General features: G+C 45.1%; 1 protein-coding gene across 2 annotated transcripts in view; it reads right to left on the minus strand.

The window, feature by feature from the left end:
* The window catches only part of ACP6 (acid phosphatase 6, lysophosphatidic), a gene marked incomplete at its 5' end in the record, with an annotated part of 37754 nt that overhangs the window by 5900 nt on the left and 13111 nt on the right, over window positions 1–18743 (minus strand). Inside the window, 4 exons of one of the 2 annotated variants that reach the window (XM_079697603.1) lie at window positions 13252–13451; window positions 14099–14264; window positions 15763–15858; window positions 17988–18088. In XM_079697603.1, coding sequence (XP_079553729.1) covers window positions 13308–13451; window positions 14099–14264; window positions 15763–15858; window positions 17988–18088 — 507 coding nt within the window. In that variant the 3' untranslated portion in view covers window positions 13252–13307. Of the gene's footprint in view, window positions 1–13251; window positions 13452–14098; window positions 14265–15762; window positions 15859–17987; window positions 18089–18743 lie in introns of those variants that run through there. The other variant, XM_079697604.1, reaches the window with a different exon arrangement.

Here is an 18743-nt window from a genome sequence, read left to right on the forward strand (position 1 = left end):
CTAGAGCTAATCAATGAATCTGGTAAAGTAGCAGGATACAAAATTAATGCACAGAAATCTCTTGCATTCCTATACATTAATGATGAAAAATCTGAAAGAGAAATTAAGGAAACACTCCCATTTACCACTGCAACAAAAAGAATAAAATACCTAGGAATAAACCTACCTAAGGAGACAAAAGACCTGTATACAGAAAACTGTAAGACACTGATGAAAGAAATTAAAGATGATACAAACAGATGGAGAGATATACCATGTTCTTGGATTGGAAGAAACAACATTGTGAAAATGACTATACTACCCAAAACAATCTACAGATTCAATGCGATCCCTATCAAACTACCAATGTAATTTTTCATAGAACTAGAACAAAAAATTTCACAATTTGTGTGGAAACACAAAAGACCCCAAATAGCCAAAGCAATATATATATATATTTTTTTTTTGCATTACACGGGCCTCTCACTGTTGTGGCCTCCCCCACCACAGAGCACAGGCTCTGGATGTGCAGGCCCAGCAGCCACAGCCCAAGGGCCCAGCTGCTCTGTGGCATGCAGGATCCTCCCAGACCAGGGCACAAACCCACATCCCCTGCATCTGCAGGCAGACCCCCAACCACTGTGCCACAAGGGAAGCCCGCCAAAGCAATCCTGAGAAAGAAAAATGGAGCTGGAGGAATCAGGCTCCCTGATTTCAGACTATACTACAAAGCTACAGTAATCAAGACAGTATGGTACTGACACAAAAACATAAATATAGATCAATGGAACAGGATAGAAAGCTCTGAGATAAACTCACGCACATATGGTCACCTTTGCCCTTTTTTGAATTAGGCTGTTTGTGTCTGTTGAGTTGTAGGAGTTCTTTATATATTCTGGGTATCAATTCCTTATCAGATACATGATTTGTATCTCCCATTCCATGGGCTACCTTTTCACTGTTGATAGTGTCCTTTGAAGGACAAACTTTTAAAATTTTGATGATGTCCAACTTATCCATTTTTTTTTTCTTTCCTGTGCTTTTGGTGTCATATCCAAGAAATCATTGCCATATCCAATGTCATGAAGCTTTCCCCCTGTTTTCTTCCAAGAGTTTTATAGTTAGAGCTAATCTTTAGATTGGCATCAATTCAGTAATTCATTAATATTTTAAGTATAGTTTTGCAATCACTTATAAATCTATTATCATCCAGTTCACATTTTCCACCTACCCATTAAGCAATTAATCCCTTTATCTATTCTTTTAATCAGTACCTACAAAGCTAAGAATTATGGATACAGCAGTGAAGTGGTCAGGAATGGTCCCACCCTGCCCTCACTGAGCTCATAGCCTATTGATTGAAGAAGCCAGACACTGAATAGGTGATTACAAGCACAGGTATGACATGAAAGAAAAGGAAACTGCCAACATGTAAGACTGAGGAACATAAACTAATCAAAAAGATTTTATCAATTGCTTGGGAATCTTTGACTTATTGGTCTATTAACCCAAACAAAAGAAATACTTTAGCTAACTACTGACTCTGAATGGTAATTATTGCTTTCTTCTCTAAGTGCTCACAGACTTTTATTAGTTTCAGAGTCCACTCTAGGCTCTACCGGGGGCCAAGGAGCTCTTGGTCTTCAGATTCTGGAGTCTAACATTTCACGGGTTTTAAAAAACTAGGACCGGGCTTCCCTGGTGGCGCAGTGGTTGAGAGTCCGCCTGCCAATGCAGGGGACACGGGTTCGTGCCCGGGTCCGGGAAGATCCCACATGCCACGGAGCGGCTGGGCCCGTGAGCCATGGCCGCTGAGCCTGCGCGTCCGGAGCCTGTGCTCCGCAACGGGAGAGGCCACAACAGTGAGAGGTCCGTGTACCACAAAACAAACAAACAAAAACAACAAACAAACAAAAAAAAAATAGGACCACATTTGCCTTTGTATTTTTGGCTCTCTGAGACTCAAAATCTTAAAATGTCTTAATTTCTCATAGATAATTCTCTGAAGTAACATTATAACTTCTTTATCTACCTCGGGGTATTATTCACTGGATATGAAGATCTGAAGTCATTAAAAGCAACCCGGTGTTATGTGTTCACCTCTTTAAGGTTTTGATCCCTCCTAACAATGTTTGTTTGGCCATTTTTGGCTTGAAGATTGGTTCCCTTTATAGCAAAGAGAGGAGAATTTGGAGTTAAATGATTTCATTTTGTCTCTCTCCTTTATTAAATCTTTTCCCCCAGATACTTGGGCCTATATTTTACTTTTGCATTATATTCTCAGAATATAGTTTAAAAGCAGTTAGCTTCCCCTCCTTACTCCACCTTACCCAAGCCTTGGGTATCATGGATAAAAATTGGGGGAGTTGGGGAGAAGTGCTTGTTGGGGGTTGAGGAAGTGCTGAGTATGAAGTGAGTGATGATGTGGCGTCTATGTGCACACAGCTGGAAGTAAAGGCAGGGGCATGAGAGGTTTGGATTGGTTATGGAGATGTGAATTTTTCCACATGGAGATGAGTATAGATTATCTGTCCATGGAAGTGGGAGAAAAGAGAGTCACATGGAAGGCCAAGAACTAAGTCATGAAGGATTGGCACAGTCAGAAGCGGGGAGAAGTTTCAACCAAAGAAACTGAAATTCATAGAATAAGAAGAAAGCTTAGAAATGATCTAGCCCACCTCTCTCATGTAACTGATGAGGAAATGGTTGTCCAGATAAAAAAGAATCAGTCAGTGGACTAGCTACAAATGTATAGAGTTGTATAAATCCTGAGAGGGTGGGAAAGTGGTTTTCAAGAAATAGGAGATGGTCCACAGGGCCAAATGGTACTGAGGAATTGAAGAATGTGAGGGCACTAAGGATGGGTCTCAAAATTGATTAAATGATGCTTTGGTCTTCCAGAGTACAGTTTTGATAAAGAAAAAAAAAAAAAAAGGAAGTCAGATTGCAAGGGTAAGTATCAGGGAAAAGGGTTTGAGTGTGAAAGAGACAAGGAGATAAATAGGGAGTTATAATACACTCAGTAGGTTTGGCAGTACTAGGCAAGAGAAATAAGATGATAGCTAGAAGGAAAGGAGAAATAAAGTTTAAGATAATGGAAATATTACTATTTTAAGACAGAAAGGAAAGAACCAATTGAGTGGGAGGGATAGAGGATGAAAGAGCACTCCTGCCATCCTTGGCAGGAAGATCACAAGAAGCAGAAAAGGAACCAGAGCACAGGTGGATGTAGGCTTTGGAGAAAGGAAGATACTGGAAAGTGAAAAGAAGGTACCACATGTGGTGAAGGAGGCAAAGCAAAAGGAAAGCCACATCCCAGAGGACAGGTACGGGGATATGGGGAGAAAACCAAGCTGACCTCAATGTCCAAGGTGGGACTCTGAGTCCTGCCTCTGCCCCTCCCTGGAACACTGACTTTGATCCCTCGGAGCCAGCAGCTTTACATTTGGATGCCACAGAGTTTTTATGAGACTGATATTAGGTAACATACATGCATATGTCTTGTATAAGCTGAGTTATCAGAGCATTTTTGAGATTCATCCCGGGGCTCACAATGCAAAAAGAGAAGATCTGAAATGGCTGCTCTAGTGAGTAAATTCAAAAGTTCACAAGATGTGTGCTGGCTGGGCAGTAGGAAGGTTCTAGCTGGAGCTGAAAATTGTGTTTCTCCTTTCAGAAGAGAGACCCAGGGAGCCCTCTTGCTGCTCTCCTGGGCACTGAAAGGCAGCACAGAAAAGCCTTAGAGAAAGAAGCACCAGAGTGTAAATTCTGAGATGGGATGGTGGGAGCAGCAGCAAGAAGGTACTATTTCAAGAGCCACTATTCCCTGGAGTCTCAAAGCCCAACCGGCCCAAGGTGATGGTAGCAACACTTTTAACAGGGTTATACTGAGGTCACCAGATTCTCAAGCACTCCCCTCTTCTTTAAAGTTTAGAATCATCAAATTAGAGGACCAAACCCCATCCTTGACCACACGAAAAACAAAATGAGGCCTGCCTCTGACTCAGACTGTTCACAGGGAATGAAGGATGCTGTGGAATCATAGGAGTACAGATTCTCAGGGTGGGTAGAGACTTTAAAGGCCATTTATTCCACCACCTGGCTGGTGTGCGACCCTTTTCCATAGTCTGGCAAAATGCCAGTGTAAACTCAAAATCCTCCAGTGACAGCCCAGTTCATGCATGGCAGCTCTGATTATTTCATCGACTATCCTTATATTGATCTAAAGTCTCTATGTCCCTATATTATCCTTATATTGATCTAAAGTCTATATGTCTCTATAGCTTACATACTGGTCTGAGTGTGGTCCTTGGGATCCACATAAAAAAATCTTTGATGTTCCCTCAGCACCTCCATTCCTCCCCCTTGATGGTCCTTTTCCAGTTGACATGTTTGTCTGTCTCTGTTACCAAGTCTGGCTCTCAGATCTGAGCACAGCTCTCTGGGTGTGCTCCGGGCTGTGCAGGACAAAACAGGGCCATCACCTCCTTCATTTCAGGGACCAGTGCAGACACAGCACATTTAGAATTTTGGGAACACATCATATTATTGATTCACACTGAACAAATTGCTCACTACAACCCCTATACTGTTGTGGGCAACTGATTGTGAGATCAAGAACTCTGTATTTATCCCCAGTAAGTTACATCTTGTAATATTTGGCCCAGGAACAAAAGAAAGATATCAACATGGACATATCTGGACTTATCTAACATACTTATCATTTATTCACTCTCATTCATTCATTCATTCAATAAGCTCTTCCTCCCAGTTTTATGCCCTTAGTAAATGTGACTAGCCTGCACTCTATGTTTATTCGGTTGTATTTTTATGCAAACCATTGAAAAACATGTCCAAAAGGGCAGAGGCCTACCGTACAACATGAAACATCTCCCTGAAGAATGACTGACCACTGATTTAGTTACTTTATTAATTCAGCAAATTCACTCAATCAATATGTGTTGAGGCTGCATGTGCCAGGTCATGATCTATGTGCTGGAGAAACACACAGCAGTGAACACACCAGACAAGGTTCCTGCTGATTATAGAGGGACAGACAGGATAATGCTAATACTACTACTACTAATAGTTAACATTTATCGAGCATTTCCTATGTACCAGGTATTTTTCTAAACACTTTACATGTTTATTCTTCACAAAATCTTACAGAGTAAATACAGTACTATCATTATTCCCATTTTATAGGTTAAGTGTTCTGAGGCACAGAGGAGTTAAGACACGTGCTCAAGATCACACAGATCCTAACGGATGGAGCATCAGCCTAGGCTGTCTGGCTCCAGAGCCTGTCTGTTTAACCACTGAGTTTCTATGGTGTCTCTTCAAAAATAAACACTAAATTAAACATACACATAAACACATAAGGAAATATTCTCATATGAAAATGTCACATTTAAGCTGAGGTCTGAATGACAAGAGGGAATCAACATCTCAAGAACTGAGGGAAGAGCAAGAGGTAGGAGAGGTGGGCAGAGGGCCTGTCATGAGGGGCCTCTTGTACTAGGGGAATGCTAGGGATATAGCTATAGGAATTCAAGCGTTTATAAATATGCCTAATTGCTTCAGTAACCAGCCTACACATGATCATTTTTTCCACAAATATAACGTGAATGATTTCCATTCCTAATCCCTACACATGATCAAAGATGCTCCCTTTACATTCTGACAGTTCCCTTCTAGCTGTCACCATCACTGGTGTATACCAAGACACACTCTGGACCCACAGTCGAGATTCAGCATCCATTACATCTGCATCGTGCTATGTGATCTTGGCCAAGTCACAGCCTCTCTGATCTTCAGTTTCTGGGGATTTTGCCCATTGCTCCAGAATGCTACCTTACACCTAGAACTGAACCACTAGGGTGTTAAGCATCTGGGGACACTTTGATCTAGGGAGCAATCACTCTTTCAACCTTTCTCCTTCCTGATCTCTTCCATCCTTCTCCCCACAGGCCCAGGTAAGCTGTGTCTAACATTATGCATCTGGCTTCCATTACCAGCAGCTCCAGGGACTGCTCTCTCATCTCCCAGAAGCCCTGCTGGTTTGACCCCATCAAGTTCTACTTACCCAAGTGTTATACAACCCTCCCCTTAATTACACACTCAATCAGTTCCTCCCGAGCTCAGCAATTTGTGGTCTCTGGGCATCCCCCGGCTGCTTTTCTGGAGGTAGCTCCCAGGCTGGGCCTTGGCAAGCCTCTGAAGCACTGACTGGGTTTCTAAGACCAGAGTTGAAAGGCTTGCTGCTATTTCACACTCTATTTCCTTCCAAATTAATTCTCTGATGAATACTGTCCTTTGCAGTGATTCAGTACAGGCCATTTTCTTACATCTTTCCTTTACCTTTGAGACTTTTAATCTCTCTTGAATCCAGATTTTCCTCCGTGGAAAACCTGCCTCAGGGAAAAATGCCCTGCTTTCCAACCAATATAAACAGACCTACCCCACAGCACACTTCCTTTATTGGTTTACCTAGGCCTTACTTTTGATTTCAAAGCACATGCCTGCACTCTCTAAACATCCCTACACCACAAGGAGCAACTCAAACTTCAGGGCATGTAACAAGCTGCTGAATTGTAGTTTCTTTAAGCCCCAAATACATGAAGATGCAGATTCAAAGTTTGTACTTAAGAAGCTACTATGTTCCAGACCCTTTTATATAGTGATTTTGCTTTACACTCTCCATCACTTTCCCCCTCCAATGTGCAGAGAGTATCATCATCCTCAGTATACAGACAAAGAGAGACTTGGCCATGTTAAGTGAGTGGCCCACAGTCACAGAGCCCAGGAAAGTGGTAAAGCTGGAATTCAAGTCCCTGGTTCTTTACTCCAAGGTGGGTGCTCTCTTACCATCCCACAAGTGGCTTAAGTGCCTCTAAAACAGTCACCAGGATCTTAACCACCAATGGTAGGCCATCTAGGATGGGGCACCCACTGCCACTGCCTGAGGAACACTCAGAAGGAGCCACAAAGAGGCTTTTCTGGCAATAATTTGAGCAATGCCTCATGTTTTTATAACACTTTTTACATTATGAAGTGCTTTACATATATGACCCCTGGGATAGTTCTGTGAGGGAGGCACTATATTTGAGTCCCACCGTACAAATGAGGATACGCAGGCTTGTTAATGGAAAGTTAACAGAATATCCAAAGTCACGCAGAAAGTACATACAGAGGTAGGACTTGAACTCACAGCTCGTGACTCCAAGACCAGTTCTCTCTCAAGTTCTTACACATTAGTTTGGATTTTTGCTTCAGAAATGGAGATTCCATGCCACCAGCCCTCTTCCACCACCTCCCACCTTCAGGGAAGTGTACATTTCAAAAGCCAGGTGGAGAGAAAGAAGCTCAGGGGAGACCAGCTTTTTATTAGGGAAAGTGTTTCTCCCCTCTCTCCACTCACCCTTGGACAGGGACCAGGTTCTTAGAGGTTGGCAGGGTGGACTGAGAGGGTCAGGACTGCATGGCTGGTCCCCTTGGCCGCTAGAAGGCAGGGTCTGAACAGAGCACACAGCCTCTCCCCAGAGAATTATCCAGCCAGCCAAAGGGGCTCACACTTGCCCTAGCAGACTCAGGGTACACAGCGAACCACAGCTCTTGGCCCCAAAGCTGAAAAATGATACGTCCCTGGCATATAGTAAACAAAGTAGTTGCTCTTAGCCCCTCCCAGCCTCCTTCGCAGATACATGGGCAGTGCCCTAGAGGAGTCCAGCTAAGGAAAAGGGGTGCCAGGTATCACTTACAAAGACCCAAGTTTCTTATAATAAATACAAACAGGTCACCATGCTAAGACCCACTGCTCTGAGGTCTGGGAGTGGGGTGGGATGGGAACTCTTTCTTCCTCCCTCTCTCCAGGTGGAACTTTCAGAGTTTTGATATCCTTGCTGTTCTTTTAAACTGTCTACATGCAACTATTAAAGGGGTGCCGGCACATAGCAATGCCTGGCCTTGTCTACTAACAGCTGTTTCATCCCACTGCATACCAGACCAAGAGCTCTTGAGTAAGATAAGCCATGAGGCCCTCAGGAGGGTTTGGCAGGTGAGTTCCCCATGAAATCAGCCTACCCGAGCAAGCCCGGTTATATGGGGGAAGAGGAGTGACCGTTCTCCTCTATCCTGGGAGGCCCTTTACTTTGCCATCCAAGGATGAGATCCCCTCTGGAAATTATTTTAACCTTAACAACACTCATTTTCAAAAGCATTAAGAGGAAGGAGTCAAGGGCAAGGGCTGGTTAGGAGTTTATGAAGTGCTTTTCACATCCATCCTCAGAACAAATCGTCAGGTAGGCAAATAGCAATATCACTGTTTTATAGTTGGGAAAGCATAAGCTCAGAGATGTTAAATGACTTGCCCACAGTTGCACAACTGGTGGGCTAGGGGCCAGAGTTCTCCTGCACACACAGGCTCACTCTTCTCCGTAAGGGCAGGCAGAGGGGAGGCACTGCCTACGGAGAGGGTGGCTGGAAAGAACTATTCCAGTTTCCTACTAGTTGAGGAAACCTGTTACAGCTAAGAATCTAGTGGGGAAGAAATAGCCAAAGGGCAAAAAGGAAAGTTTGAAGGCCCTTATATTTACTCAATTCTCACAACAACCCTAATTAGTAGGTATATAATTATCTCTGTTTTACATGAGAGGAAAAACAGGCTCAGAGACACCTACCTGTCCAAGGGTCACAAATACTAGCTTCAGAATTTGAACCCAGTAGAAGCCACGTGTTTTCTTTACTCCATGTTTCCCCCTGGTGGAGAGTGGGGAAGAGTACATAGAAGCCCCTTTGTGCAAAGGGAAAACAAGGAGAGGGAGAGGTCAGAATCCATTCAGTAAATCTTGGCTGAAGTCCACTTTGTGCCACGTCTTGTACTTGGCTCTAGAAACACAATAATGGACAAGACAGGCAGCCCCCTACTGAGGGACAAACAGAAACACGGGAGGCATCAAGATGAGAGGGATAGGGACTTCCCTGGTGGTCCTGTGGTTAAGACTCCACACTTCCAATGCAGGGGGTACGGGTTCGATCCCTGATCAGGGAACTAAGATCCCACATGCTGCAAGGCACGGCCAAAAAAAAGAGAAGAAGGAATTCTCAAGACAGCAACATAGAAACCCTGCCTGAGTTTCCAACCATCAGACTCAAGATGGCAACACCAGCTCTTACCTGAGCCTACTTCCTAAAGACTTGCTGGTCCCCAGGATTGTGTGAGCCAACTCCTTAAAATAAATGTCTCTCTCTCTACTTGAAAAAAAAATTGCTTAATTAAAAAAAAAAAAAGATGAGAGGGATACATGGGCAAAGGGAGGGTGTGTCGGGGGCCAGGGGAGGAAACAGTGTGTCACAAGAGCCAGAGGAGCAGGACTAACTTTTCTTGAAACAGTTCAGTCTGGCCGGGGGGGTGATGCATGAGGGGGCATGAGGGACGAGGCTTGAGATATAAGCAGGGGCCATGTCTCAAAGGGTAACGGAGCACAAGAAAGGGAGTGACCCGTTAGGAAGGCACTGAGTAACCTGGGAGGATGATTATGGGCCTAGGAGAGCAGTGTCAGAGGTGCTCACTCACTCAACAAATGTGTGAGCACTAGCGCATGCCAGGCACTATTCTCAGTGCTGGGGACACATCGGTGAACAAGCTAAAGTCTGCCTTCATGGAGTTTACATTCTCATCAGGGAGATAAACAAATAAATACACAGATGTGTAATATCAAGCACTGAGAAATACCACAGGGGAAAAGAGACAGGACAAAGTGGATCCCGGATTTGCTTGGGCTACTGTAACAGAATATTACAGATCAGGTAGCTTAAACAACAGAAATGTATTTCGTCACACTTCTGGAGGCTGGAAGTCCAAGATCATGGTGTCAGCAGGGTTGGTTTCTGCTAAGGCCTCTCTCCTTGGCTTACAGATGCCCATCTTCTCCCTGTGTCTTCACATGGTCTTCCTTCTGTGTCAGAGTCCTAATGTTCTCTTCTTTACCCAGTCATATTGGATTAGGGCCCACCCATATGACCTCTTTTTTTCTTTTTAAGTTGAGAAATATGGTTTTTTAAAATTAATTAATTAATTACTTTATTTATTTTTGGCTGCATTGGGTCTTTGTTGTTGTGCGCGGGCTTTCTCTAGTTGCAGTGAGCAGGGACTACTCTTTGTTGCCGTGCGCGGACTTCTCACTGCAGTGGCTTCTCTTGTTGTGGAGCACGGGCTCTAGGTGCGCAGGCTTCAGTAGTTGTGATGCGTGGGCTCAGTAGTTGTGGTGCACGGGCTTAGCTGCTTCACGGCATGTGGGATCTTTCTGGACCAGGGCTCGAACCTGTGTCCCCTGCATTGGCAGGTGGATTCTTAACCACTGTGCCACCAGGGAAGCCCATATGACCTCTTTTTACCTTAACTACCTCTTTAAAGGCTCTATTCCACATAGAGTCACATTTGACGTACTGGGGGTTAGGACTCCAAAATGTGAATTTTGAAGGGACGTAATTCCACCCATAACACAAGGTGATAGAGTGTAACTAGGCTGGAGGTAGAGTGAGGGGGTGGATCTGAAATATCTTATGTAGGACAACAGGGAAGGTCCTCCCTGAGATGACAGTGAGCTGAGATCTGAATGAAGAAAGGGCGCTAGCCATGCCCATGTCTAGGAGAGCATTGCAGAGAGGGGAAGAGCTTGTGCAAAGAGCTTGAGGTAAGGACATGACTTGGGGCTCCTTGGCAGACGAGAAGAGTAAGGCGGCTAGTGCAGCCGGCGTAAAGTAAGAAGAGACAGGTAGGAGAGGAAGTCACATAAAGGCCTTGACGACCATTATGACTGGCTCGCTCTTTGAGATGGGAAGCCCGGGGAGAATTTTGAGAAGAAGAGTGACATGATCTGACTCGTATTTTAAAAGTAACACCTGTGTTGAGGATAAATTAGCAGAGGGGGAAAGGCCAGAAACAGGAGACTTTGCAATAATCCAGGTGAGAGGTGATGCTGGGATGAAAATAGTAGCAATGGAAGTCTTGAGAAGTGGTCAATTCTGGATAAAGTTTGAAGAGAGGTGTAATAGAATTTACTGATGGATTAGATGTAACACACGAGAAAAAGAGAGGAGTTAAGGGTAACTCCAAAGTTCTGGGCCCAACCGACTGGGTTAATGGTGGTGCCATTTACCTCAATGGGGAAGCGTGTGGGAGAAGTCGAAGAGGCATGAGAATTGAGAGTTTAGCGTGGACAATGGGAAGTTCAATACATATTAAATAGCTTAAATATCCAAGCAGAGATGTTGAGTAGACAGTTGGAAATGGAACCAGAATTCAGGGGAAAGGTCCAGATTGAAGGTATGAATTTAGGAGACATTATGTAAACAATATTTTAAATTATGGAACTGCTTGAGATCACCTAGGGGGGTAAGTGTAGGAGAAAAGGTCCAAGGACTAAGCCTTGAGATACTCCAACACTTAGAGATTTTTAAAAGGTAGATTCAGCAAAAACTGAGAATTTGAGAAATGAGGAAAACCAAGAGAGTATTTGTCAAGGAAGCCAAATGAAGAAAATATTCCAAGAGTGCTGAGGAGAAGCTGAGTAAGAAGACTGAAAACTGGCTACTGATTTAGCACTCAGAGGTCACTGATGATCTTGACAAAACTGTTTCCATGGAGTGGGAGGGGTGAATGCCAAATCACAGTTGGTTCAAGAGAGAAGGGGAAGGGAAGAATCAGAGATGGCAAGTATGAACAACTCTTTTGAGCAGTTTGCTACAAAGGGAAAAAGAAAATAGCATAGTAGTTCAAAGATGTGGGAAAACCTTTTAAGACAGGAGATTTTACAGCATATGTGTAAGCTAATGGGAATAACTTGTAGGAAGAGAAAATTAACAATAGAGGAAAGAAATAATTGTAGGAATTACTGCAAAGCTGGAGGGTTGGCCCTGGATAGGAGTAGGGATGGTTCATTCTTAGTAGCAGGAAGGAGGGCCTTATAGGCACCAATGCAGCTGGGTTAGCAGGTTGGGGGTGGGGTGATGGATATGGAAGTTCTCTTCTGATTGCTTTTACTTTCTTAGTGAAATAAGAAATATAGCAATTAGTAGGGTGAGGGGATATTGAAGATCGAGGAAAAAAGATATGAGTATATTCAAGAAATAAACAGGTAGGACTGATAGAACTTAACTGATTAGACGTAGAAAAATGTGAGAGGAAGGAGACAAGGATAGATTTCTGGTTTAGTAACTGAGTGGATGGTGGAGGCGTCTTCCATTCAAATAGGGAAGGCTGTAGGAAGAGCAGGTCTAGGAGGAGAGAGGGAAAATTTTGTGTCTGTGGGACATCCAAGTGGACATAAGCGTCTGAAGCTCGGGAGAAAAAACTTGAACTAGAGAAGCAGATCTGGGAGTCATCAACATAAAGATAGGAAGCAGAGAGGTTTTTGTGCTTGCTATTTTCTCTGAGAAGTAAAGGGGTTGGTGGCTCGAGACCGGAGAAAGTTTGAAATAGATTCTGAAGAAGAATGAGAAAATTGATAAGGAAAGAGGGGGATCACCAGGTAGCCTTGGGGGCCCAGGTCAAGGTGGAGCACTTACGCTGAGAGTGGTCCTGACCCGCCAAGCGAGCCCTCATCTACGCTCCTGGAGCTCCAGCCACCAGAAGCCGGTGCCCTTCCTGCCAGGTCTCCACAGCAGGGCCCCACCTCATTGCCCAGCAACGTGCCCTGACCTTCAAGCCTGCCTTTTACGTAACACCACTTCCTTCTTGCTTACCTGGTGAACTCCTACTCCCTCATTTTCTCTATTCAGATCAGGACAGAACTTCCCAAGAAGCGTTTAACTGCTCCCCCCAGCCCCTGCCAACTGGGGCTGGGGATGTCTTCTCTGTACCCAAGTAGCCCCTGATGTACCTTATTACAGAATGAAATATACTGTATTGTCATCACTGCCTCTCCTACTGGACTGAAACAACTTGAGGGCAGTAACCTTTCACCTTTATAATGATCACTACTTAGTAGGTGCTCAATATATGTTTGTGAAATGAAGATAAGAAAAAAGAACTGAAGTCCAAACCCACACTCCATTCTACAGGGTCACGATGTCCCCAGCCTATGTCACAGGCAGCTGCTTCTGGCCATGGAAATCAAGCCACAAAATAGGATATATCATTCTGGTCTGGTCTTACACGCCTTTTCCTTTCAAGAAGAGACCTTAATATACCTACAGGAGGGAAATACCCTTCCCTTATGTTAAAGTACCTTAACCCTTGTTCCTGCCTTTCCCAAACACAACAGATGGAGGCATTGTGTAAAGGCATTTTATTTAAAAAATCAACACATCCTACTTGTACAAATCACTCACTCTCCATTTCCAAGTCCCATCACTTGGGCTTCAGAGCAGAGTGTGTGGTATTTTTCTGGGCTCAAGGTATAAATTGACATGGTGTTCAAGAACTTGTCCAGTGGACAGAGCCGGTCAGGGCAACCCTTCGGCACCTGCTCCTGTGGAAGAGACAGAACTCAGCAGGGGCACTGAGGACCCTGTCTGGCTGTTTTCAGCTGTGTCCGGAGTTCTGAAAGGTTTTGACCCAATGGTGTGTGTATACACTCATGTAACAGCCAGGAAGGCCCCATTAACTGGTCAACTTCCAGATTAAAAGCACTATGCCCTGCTTGTGAAAGTCCCTCAAGAACTGTTGGTTGTTGAATTGACTGGGAAAACACACTCATGTTTACTCCTGAGCTGGGAAGGCTAAAGCTCTAAGCCGTGGGGAGTGCTCTAGCCCCTGCCCTGGACAGCAACCTGCTGAAGCAGCCAAGGCACCAAGAGTACTGACAGTAAACATTACCTCCCAAAGACATCATCGTTAATTTGCAAAACAGGCCTCACAGTCAGGGTGTTACATCCTGGCAGAGACACTCAGGAGAAGAGAAGGGCGGTCCTGTTCTTAGAAGATAAGGGATAAGGCCCAAGTCCCAGCCTGCCACTATATGCCCAGTTCTGCCTTAACCCTGGGCCACAGCCTTGAGAGGATTCAGAGAGCTCAGGTGCCAGTGGAGACTCCCTGGGCCCGAGGAGGGAGACTTGTTGCTAAACCAGGTGGGTGGGGTCGCCCAGCCACCTCCCAACCCCACCCCAGAGCTCTTACCTCCCCACGGTAATAGAGCTGCACAAACCACTCCTTAGACTCCCGGTGCTGGTAGAGTTCCATGGTCAGGTCCACAGCAAACGGGGGCCATTTGTGGTCAAAAATCCCCAGGGCCATTAAGAGAGGCATGAGGGTCACATCATGAGCTGCATAGAGGTATAGCTTTCTGCAAGAAGAAAACAGTTCTTCACAATTAATTCTTTACCTTAGGACTCTGGAGGCCAGGACACTGCTGCCTTCGCAAGTGAGGAAACCGGTGACATCTACAAATCAGTTGAGCCTACTAAAAAACTCCTTTGAAGTAGATCGTGGGGAGAACCCTCATTCACACGCCCCTTGTTTTCATGAGGAGGGATCCCCACTGGAGTAGCTCTCCTGGCCTCCTCCTGCCTGACCAACCACCTACTCCTCCCCCGGTGAGTTTTGAAGAAGAAACTGGGCATGTGTGGCACAGCCCTACCTTTCTCCTCTCTTTGGGACCCGCCTGCCTACAGCAAATGTTCTTTCTACTCTCAGCTGTGTGATGAGTTTAGCAGAGCAACCTCTCCTTGTTGGGGAAGCTTGCAGTTTGGGGGAATTAAGTCCATTTCATTAATATGCCTGTTTGGCCCTCAATACATTCTCTAAATGGGCTTTAATCAGTAATAAAGTTGCCTTTTAATCTATATCTACCTGACCCCTGTATCTGTCTCTTGGGAAACACTGAGGATTTTATTTGTTGACCCCCAACCTAGAAGGCTAGCATTGGACCCTACAGTACTCTACAGACACAAGGCCGAGGCGGGGCAAGGTGGCAAAGGCCAGTAAGAAATATATTGTCATTGCAGGTCTGTGAAGGACAGGGAAGGGCATTCACATGATTTGCTATTATAAATCTAGGCCCAAAGTTCCTGAATGTTCCTATTTCAACTCACTGTCCCTTACCTTTCCCACACTCATTGAGTATTTCTAACTACGTACAATTCTTTCTCTCAAGAAGTCAGTCTACAACAGTCCTTCTCCAATATTAGGGCGCTTACAAACCACCTGGGTGTCTTGTTAAAATGCAGATTCTGATTCAGTGGGTCAGGCTGGAGCCAGAAAATCTAACAACCCCAGGTGACAGTGAAGCTGTTTATCTGCAGACCACACTTTGCTTAGCAAGTGCCCAGGACACATAACATTCCAAATCCGTGGTCCCTAACCTGGGGTTCCAGGCACTCCAAAAGTGGCAGTGGAGGTTCACAAGCCACTTCCAACATTTTTAAATGCCCAATAGAAATCCTACCTTCCTGTATACTCAGTGAAGGTGTTTAAACAATCTATTAAGCAATTATCAGTGTTTGGGGCTATTATAATACCAAATCAGTGTGATGTCCTAATTAGCTACTCCATTGGACACATGTTCAATTAGCTTAAAAAAAAAAAAAAAAAAGGAAAAATAAATTTAGGGTTCTTTTTTACTAAAATAAAATTTCCGAACATGGTAGGACAGGTGTGGCAGGAAGAAAGGTAGAAATGTTGTGAATGTCTCTGGGACACGTGGCCTCTTAAACATCTACTTTCGGTCACTGACAGACTCGTTCTTGCCCTCCTAGAACCTGGGTTCTCTCCCTGCAGCCAGACACCACCCCGTCCCCCCCACTGCCCTCAGCCACACCAAGCTGAGCTGCTGGGCCAGGTACCTGGTCTTGCCGGGCGGAGTGGCAGGGTCCACGACTTTCAGCAGGTTGCTCTCCAGAATGTGGAGGAATTGGCCCACTGCCATCTGAAGGCTTTCCCTGTGGCAAGTAAACAATATTTAAGCACACAGTGGGCACTTGGCACACAAGGGATGCAGGCTAGTTCTGCCCCCTTGAACCTCATGAGCCCAATGAGACAGAGTTGAGAAAAGACAAGGGATGGATGAGGGACAGTGACAGGCAGTAAGGAGAAAAACAGCACTGCCACAAGTCTGAGGGCTCTCTGTGCGCAAAGACTGCCAACAATAACAGCAGCAGGATATAGACCTGATATGAACACAGCTGAGACAGGATAAGTCATGGAGAACTAGGCCTTCACGGTTAAAAGAACAAAACTGGGAAGGACACGGTGTAATGAATTCCAGGAATTCCAGAAGGCCCTTAGAAAAGCCATCCAAAGTAACTGCCTAAACTACACTTCCTACACTTCTTTGGAATTTAGACCATAAGGACTTTCCTTATTTATTTAACAAGAAGTTCAACACTAGTGCTCCCAGGCTTGGAGCTGTGGCTCCACCACTTTCATTCTCAGGACTGTCAACCTCATGATCACAAGGTGGTACCTCTACTCAAAGCATGTCTTCTCACAGTAGCAAACAAAGCTGAAAGATGGGGGCTAGTAAGTAGCAAAAAGGCTTGGTTTGGGTACCTCGCACTTTTTATCAAAGAGGAAAAAGAAACCTCTCCCAGAATTCCCAGAACCCAATCACTGACAAAAGGAAACGGGGTTGCCATGATTGGCTTAGATCAATCTTTATTCATGGTGACTGGGTAAATGGCCACCTTTATAAATCAAGGAAAGTTGAAGCAATAGCTGAGGAGTATGCAAATACGCTTTCCAGAAGAATGTGTCCAGGCCAAGCCAAGTTGGATGACACTGTGAAGTTGTAACCATTTGTCCTTGAAGAAACATCAGTTTTATGAAACCAGGGCTAACGGAAAGGAGAATGGATCAGGTCTTGTTTGAAACGCTTTACACCAGGAGAAAGCAAACTATGGCCATGGGCCAAATCCAACCCACCTGCCTGTTTTTGTAAATAGAGTTTTACTGGAACACAGTTGTGCCCATTTGTTTGCGTATGATCTATGGCTGCTTTCACGCTACATGGGCTGAGTTGAGCGGATGCAACAGATAATACACGGGCCGCAAAGCCTAATATATTTACTAAATATGTGTGTATATGTTGGTGGAGGGGAAGGCAGTGAGTGACAATTTAGGTCCAGTGGGGCCACTTCAGGAAAAGATGAGGGAAGAAGACAAGTCACAGGAAGTGGCAGCAAGCTGAGTGGCGTGACTGGAGCCTTCCAGATGTCCGAGGCAAGTGCAAAGTGGACACACTGACTCTGCGTGGGAGAAAAGCAGGCAGAGGCTCCTATGCTTATGCAAGACCAAGCAAATTCTTGAAATGTTAGCTGCTTTTTCCTCCCACTCGTCTTCCCCAGGACTGTTCCTCTACTTCCCATCTCCCCTCTCTACCAAGTCACCTATTCTGAGGACAAGCTGAATGCTTTGAACTAATCATGGAAAGGTGTTTTTTGAAATTTGGTAAGAGAGGCACTCTCCATTCTGGTCGTCAGGAAACAGGTCTTCTAAAAACAGAGCCCTAAGTACCAGTAAAATAGAGAAAACACAGGGCTGGTGGTCAGAAGATCTGGGTTCAAGTCCCGCCTCTGCCACTTGCTAGCTGAGCCTGGGCAAGGTAGCCCACATCTCTCAGGTCCAGTTTCTCCATCTCTAAAGCGAGGACTTGGACTTGTCAGGGATAATGACACCTACCTCACAGCGAGAACAGGAAGGTGCTTTGTAAATTGTAATGTGATGAATAAAGTAGCAATAATGATTCTTCCCTCAGCATCCCCCGCCACCCAAATCTTTTGAAACTTAAAGCAAAGGAAAAAGTCAGTGATTAAGAGAAACCCAGTCGAATGGTGGCTCCCGGGTCTGTGTTAACAGTGAATGGAAGCACTAGGTCACTAGTCCCAGCTCTGGAAATGTAAGGACCTAGGGCCGAGTCCATTCAGAAGGCCAGCAGAATGGGGTGATCTCGGCTTCTGCACACACAGACACCAGCTAACAAGTGTGAGCAGGCCTGATGAGCCCCCTTCCCCACACACTGGGAGGCCTGACCGAGCGTGACTTTATGCCAGCAGCTGAAGAGGCTCCTCACCTGTCTTCCCTTTGCAGGATGTACAAGGCTGTGTCCACCGCTCTCCGCTCAATCATCCATGCGAACCTCTTCAGCGTGGGGCAGCTCAGGAGGCTGTGCACCTGAAAGGTCCAAGGGTACAGGTTTTGAAAGAAATGCTTCTCATCCACTGAGACTGGCAGCCAATCAGCTTCCATGGAGCCCTAGGGGCCTGTCTTCTCCTGGGGAGAGCCTTAACAGCTCAAAAATCTATGTCCCCAAGGCCTGTCGGAAGCTATTCCTCGAGATCTAAAGGCCCAGGAAAAAAGATTGTTTTTCCTCTTTCTGATACTCCTCATCTACCCCAAAGTAAAAAAACATTTGTATTTTCTTACGCTAAAAAAAAAAAAAAATTGAATAGAATACAAGGCGAGGAATTCATAAATTTCTACTTGGCCTTCATTTTCCCCAAGATGATTTCTAAAAAGTATGCCATATAAATATGTTATATATTCAAACTCTTGTTTAGTAACCTTAAACCTATTTTACGCATAAGAACAAGGTGCATTTCTGCCTTCAGGGCACACCATCAACTTCACAAGAGAAGGAAGGAAGATCCAGGCTATACTGCCTTTCGGTGTCCGACTTTTTTTTTTTTTTTTTTTGTGCGGTACGCGGGCCTCTCACTGCTGCGGCCTCTCCCGTTGCGGAGCACAGGCTCCGGACGCGCAGGCTCAGCGGCCATGGCTCACGGGCCCAGCCGCTCCACGGCATGTGGGGTCTTCCCAGACCGGGGCA

The sequence above is a fragment of the Hyperoodon ampullatus genome (assembly GCF_949752795.1).
Source record: "Hyperoodon ampullatus genome assembly, chromosome: 2".
Classification (NCBI taxonomy): Eukaryota; Metazoa; Chordata; class Mammalia; order Artiodactyla; family Ziphiidae; genus Hyperoodon; species Hyperoodon ampullatus.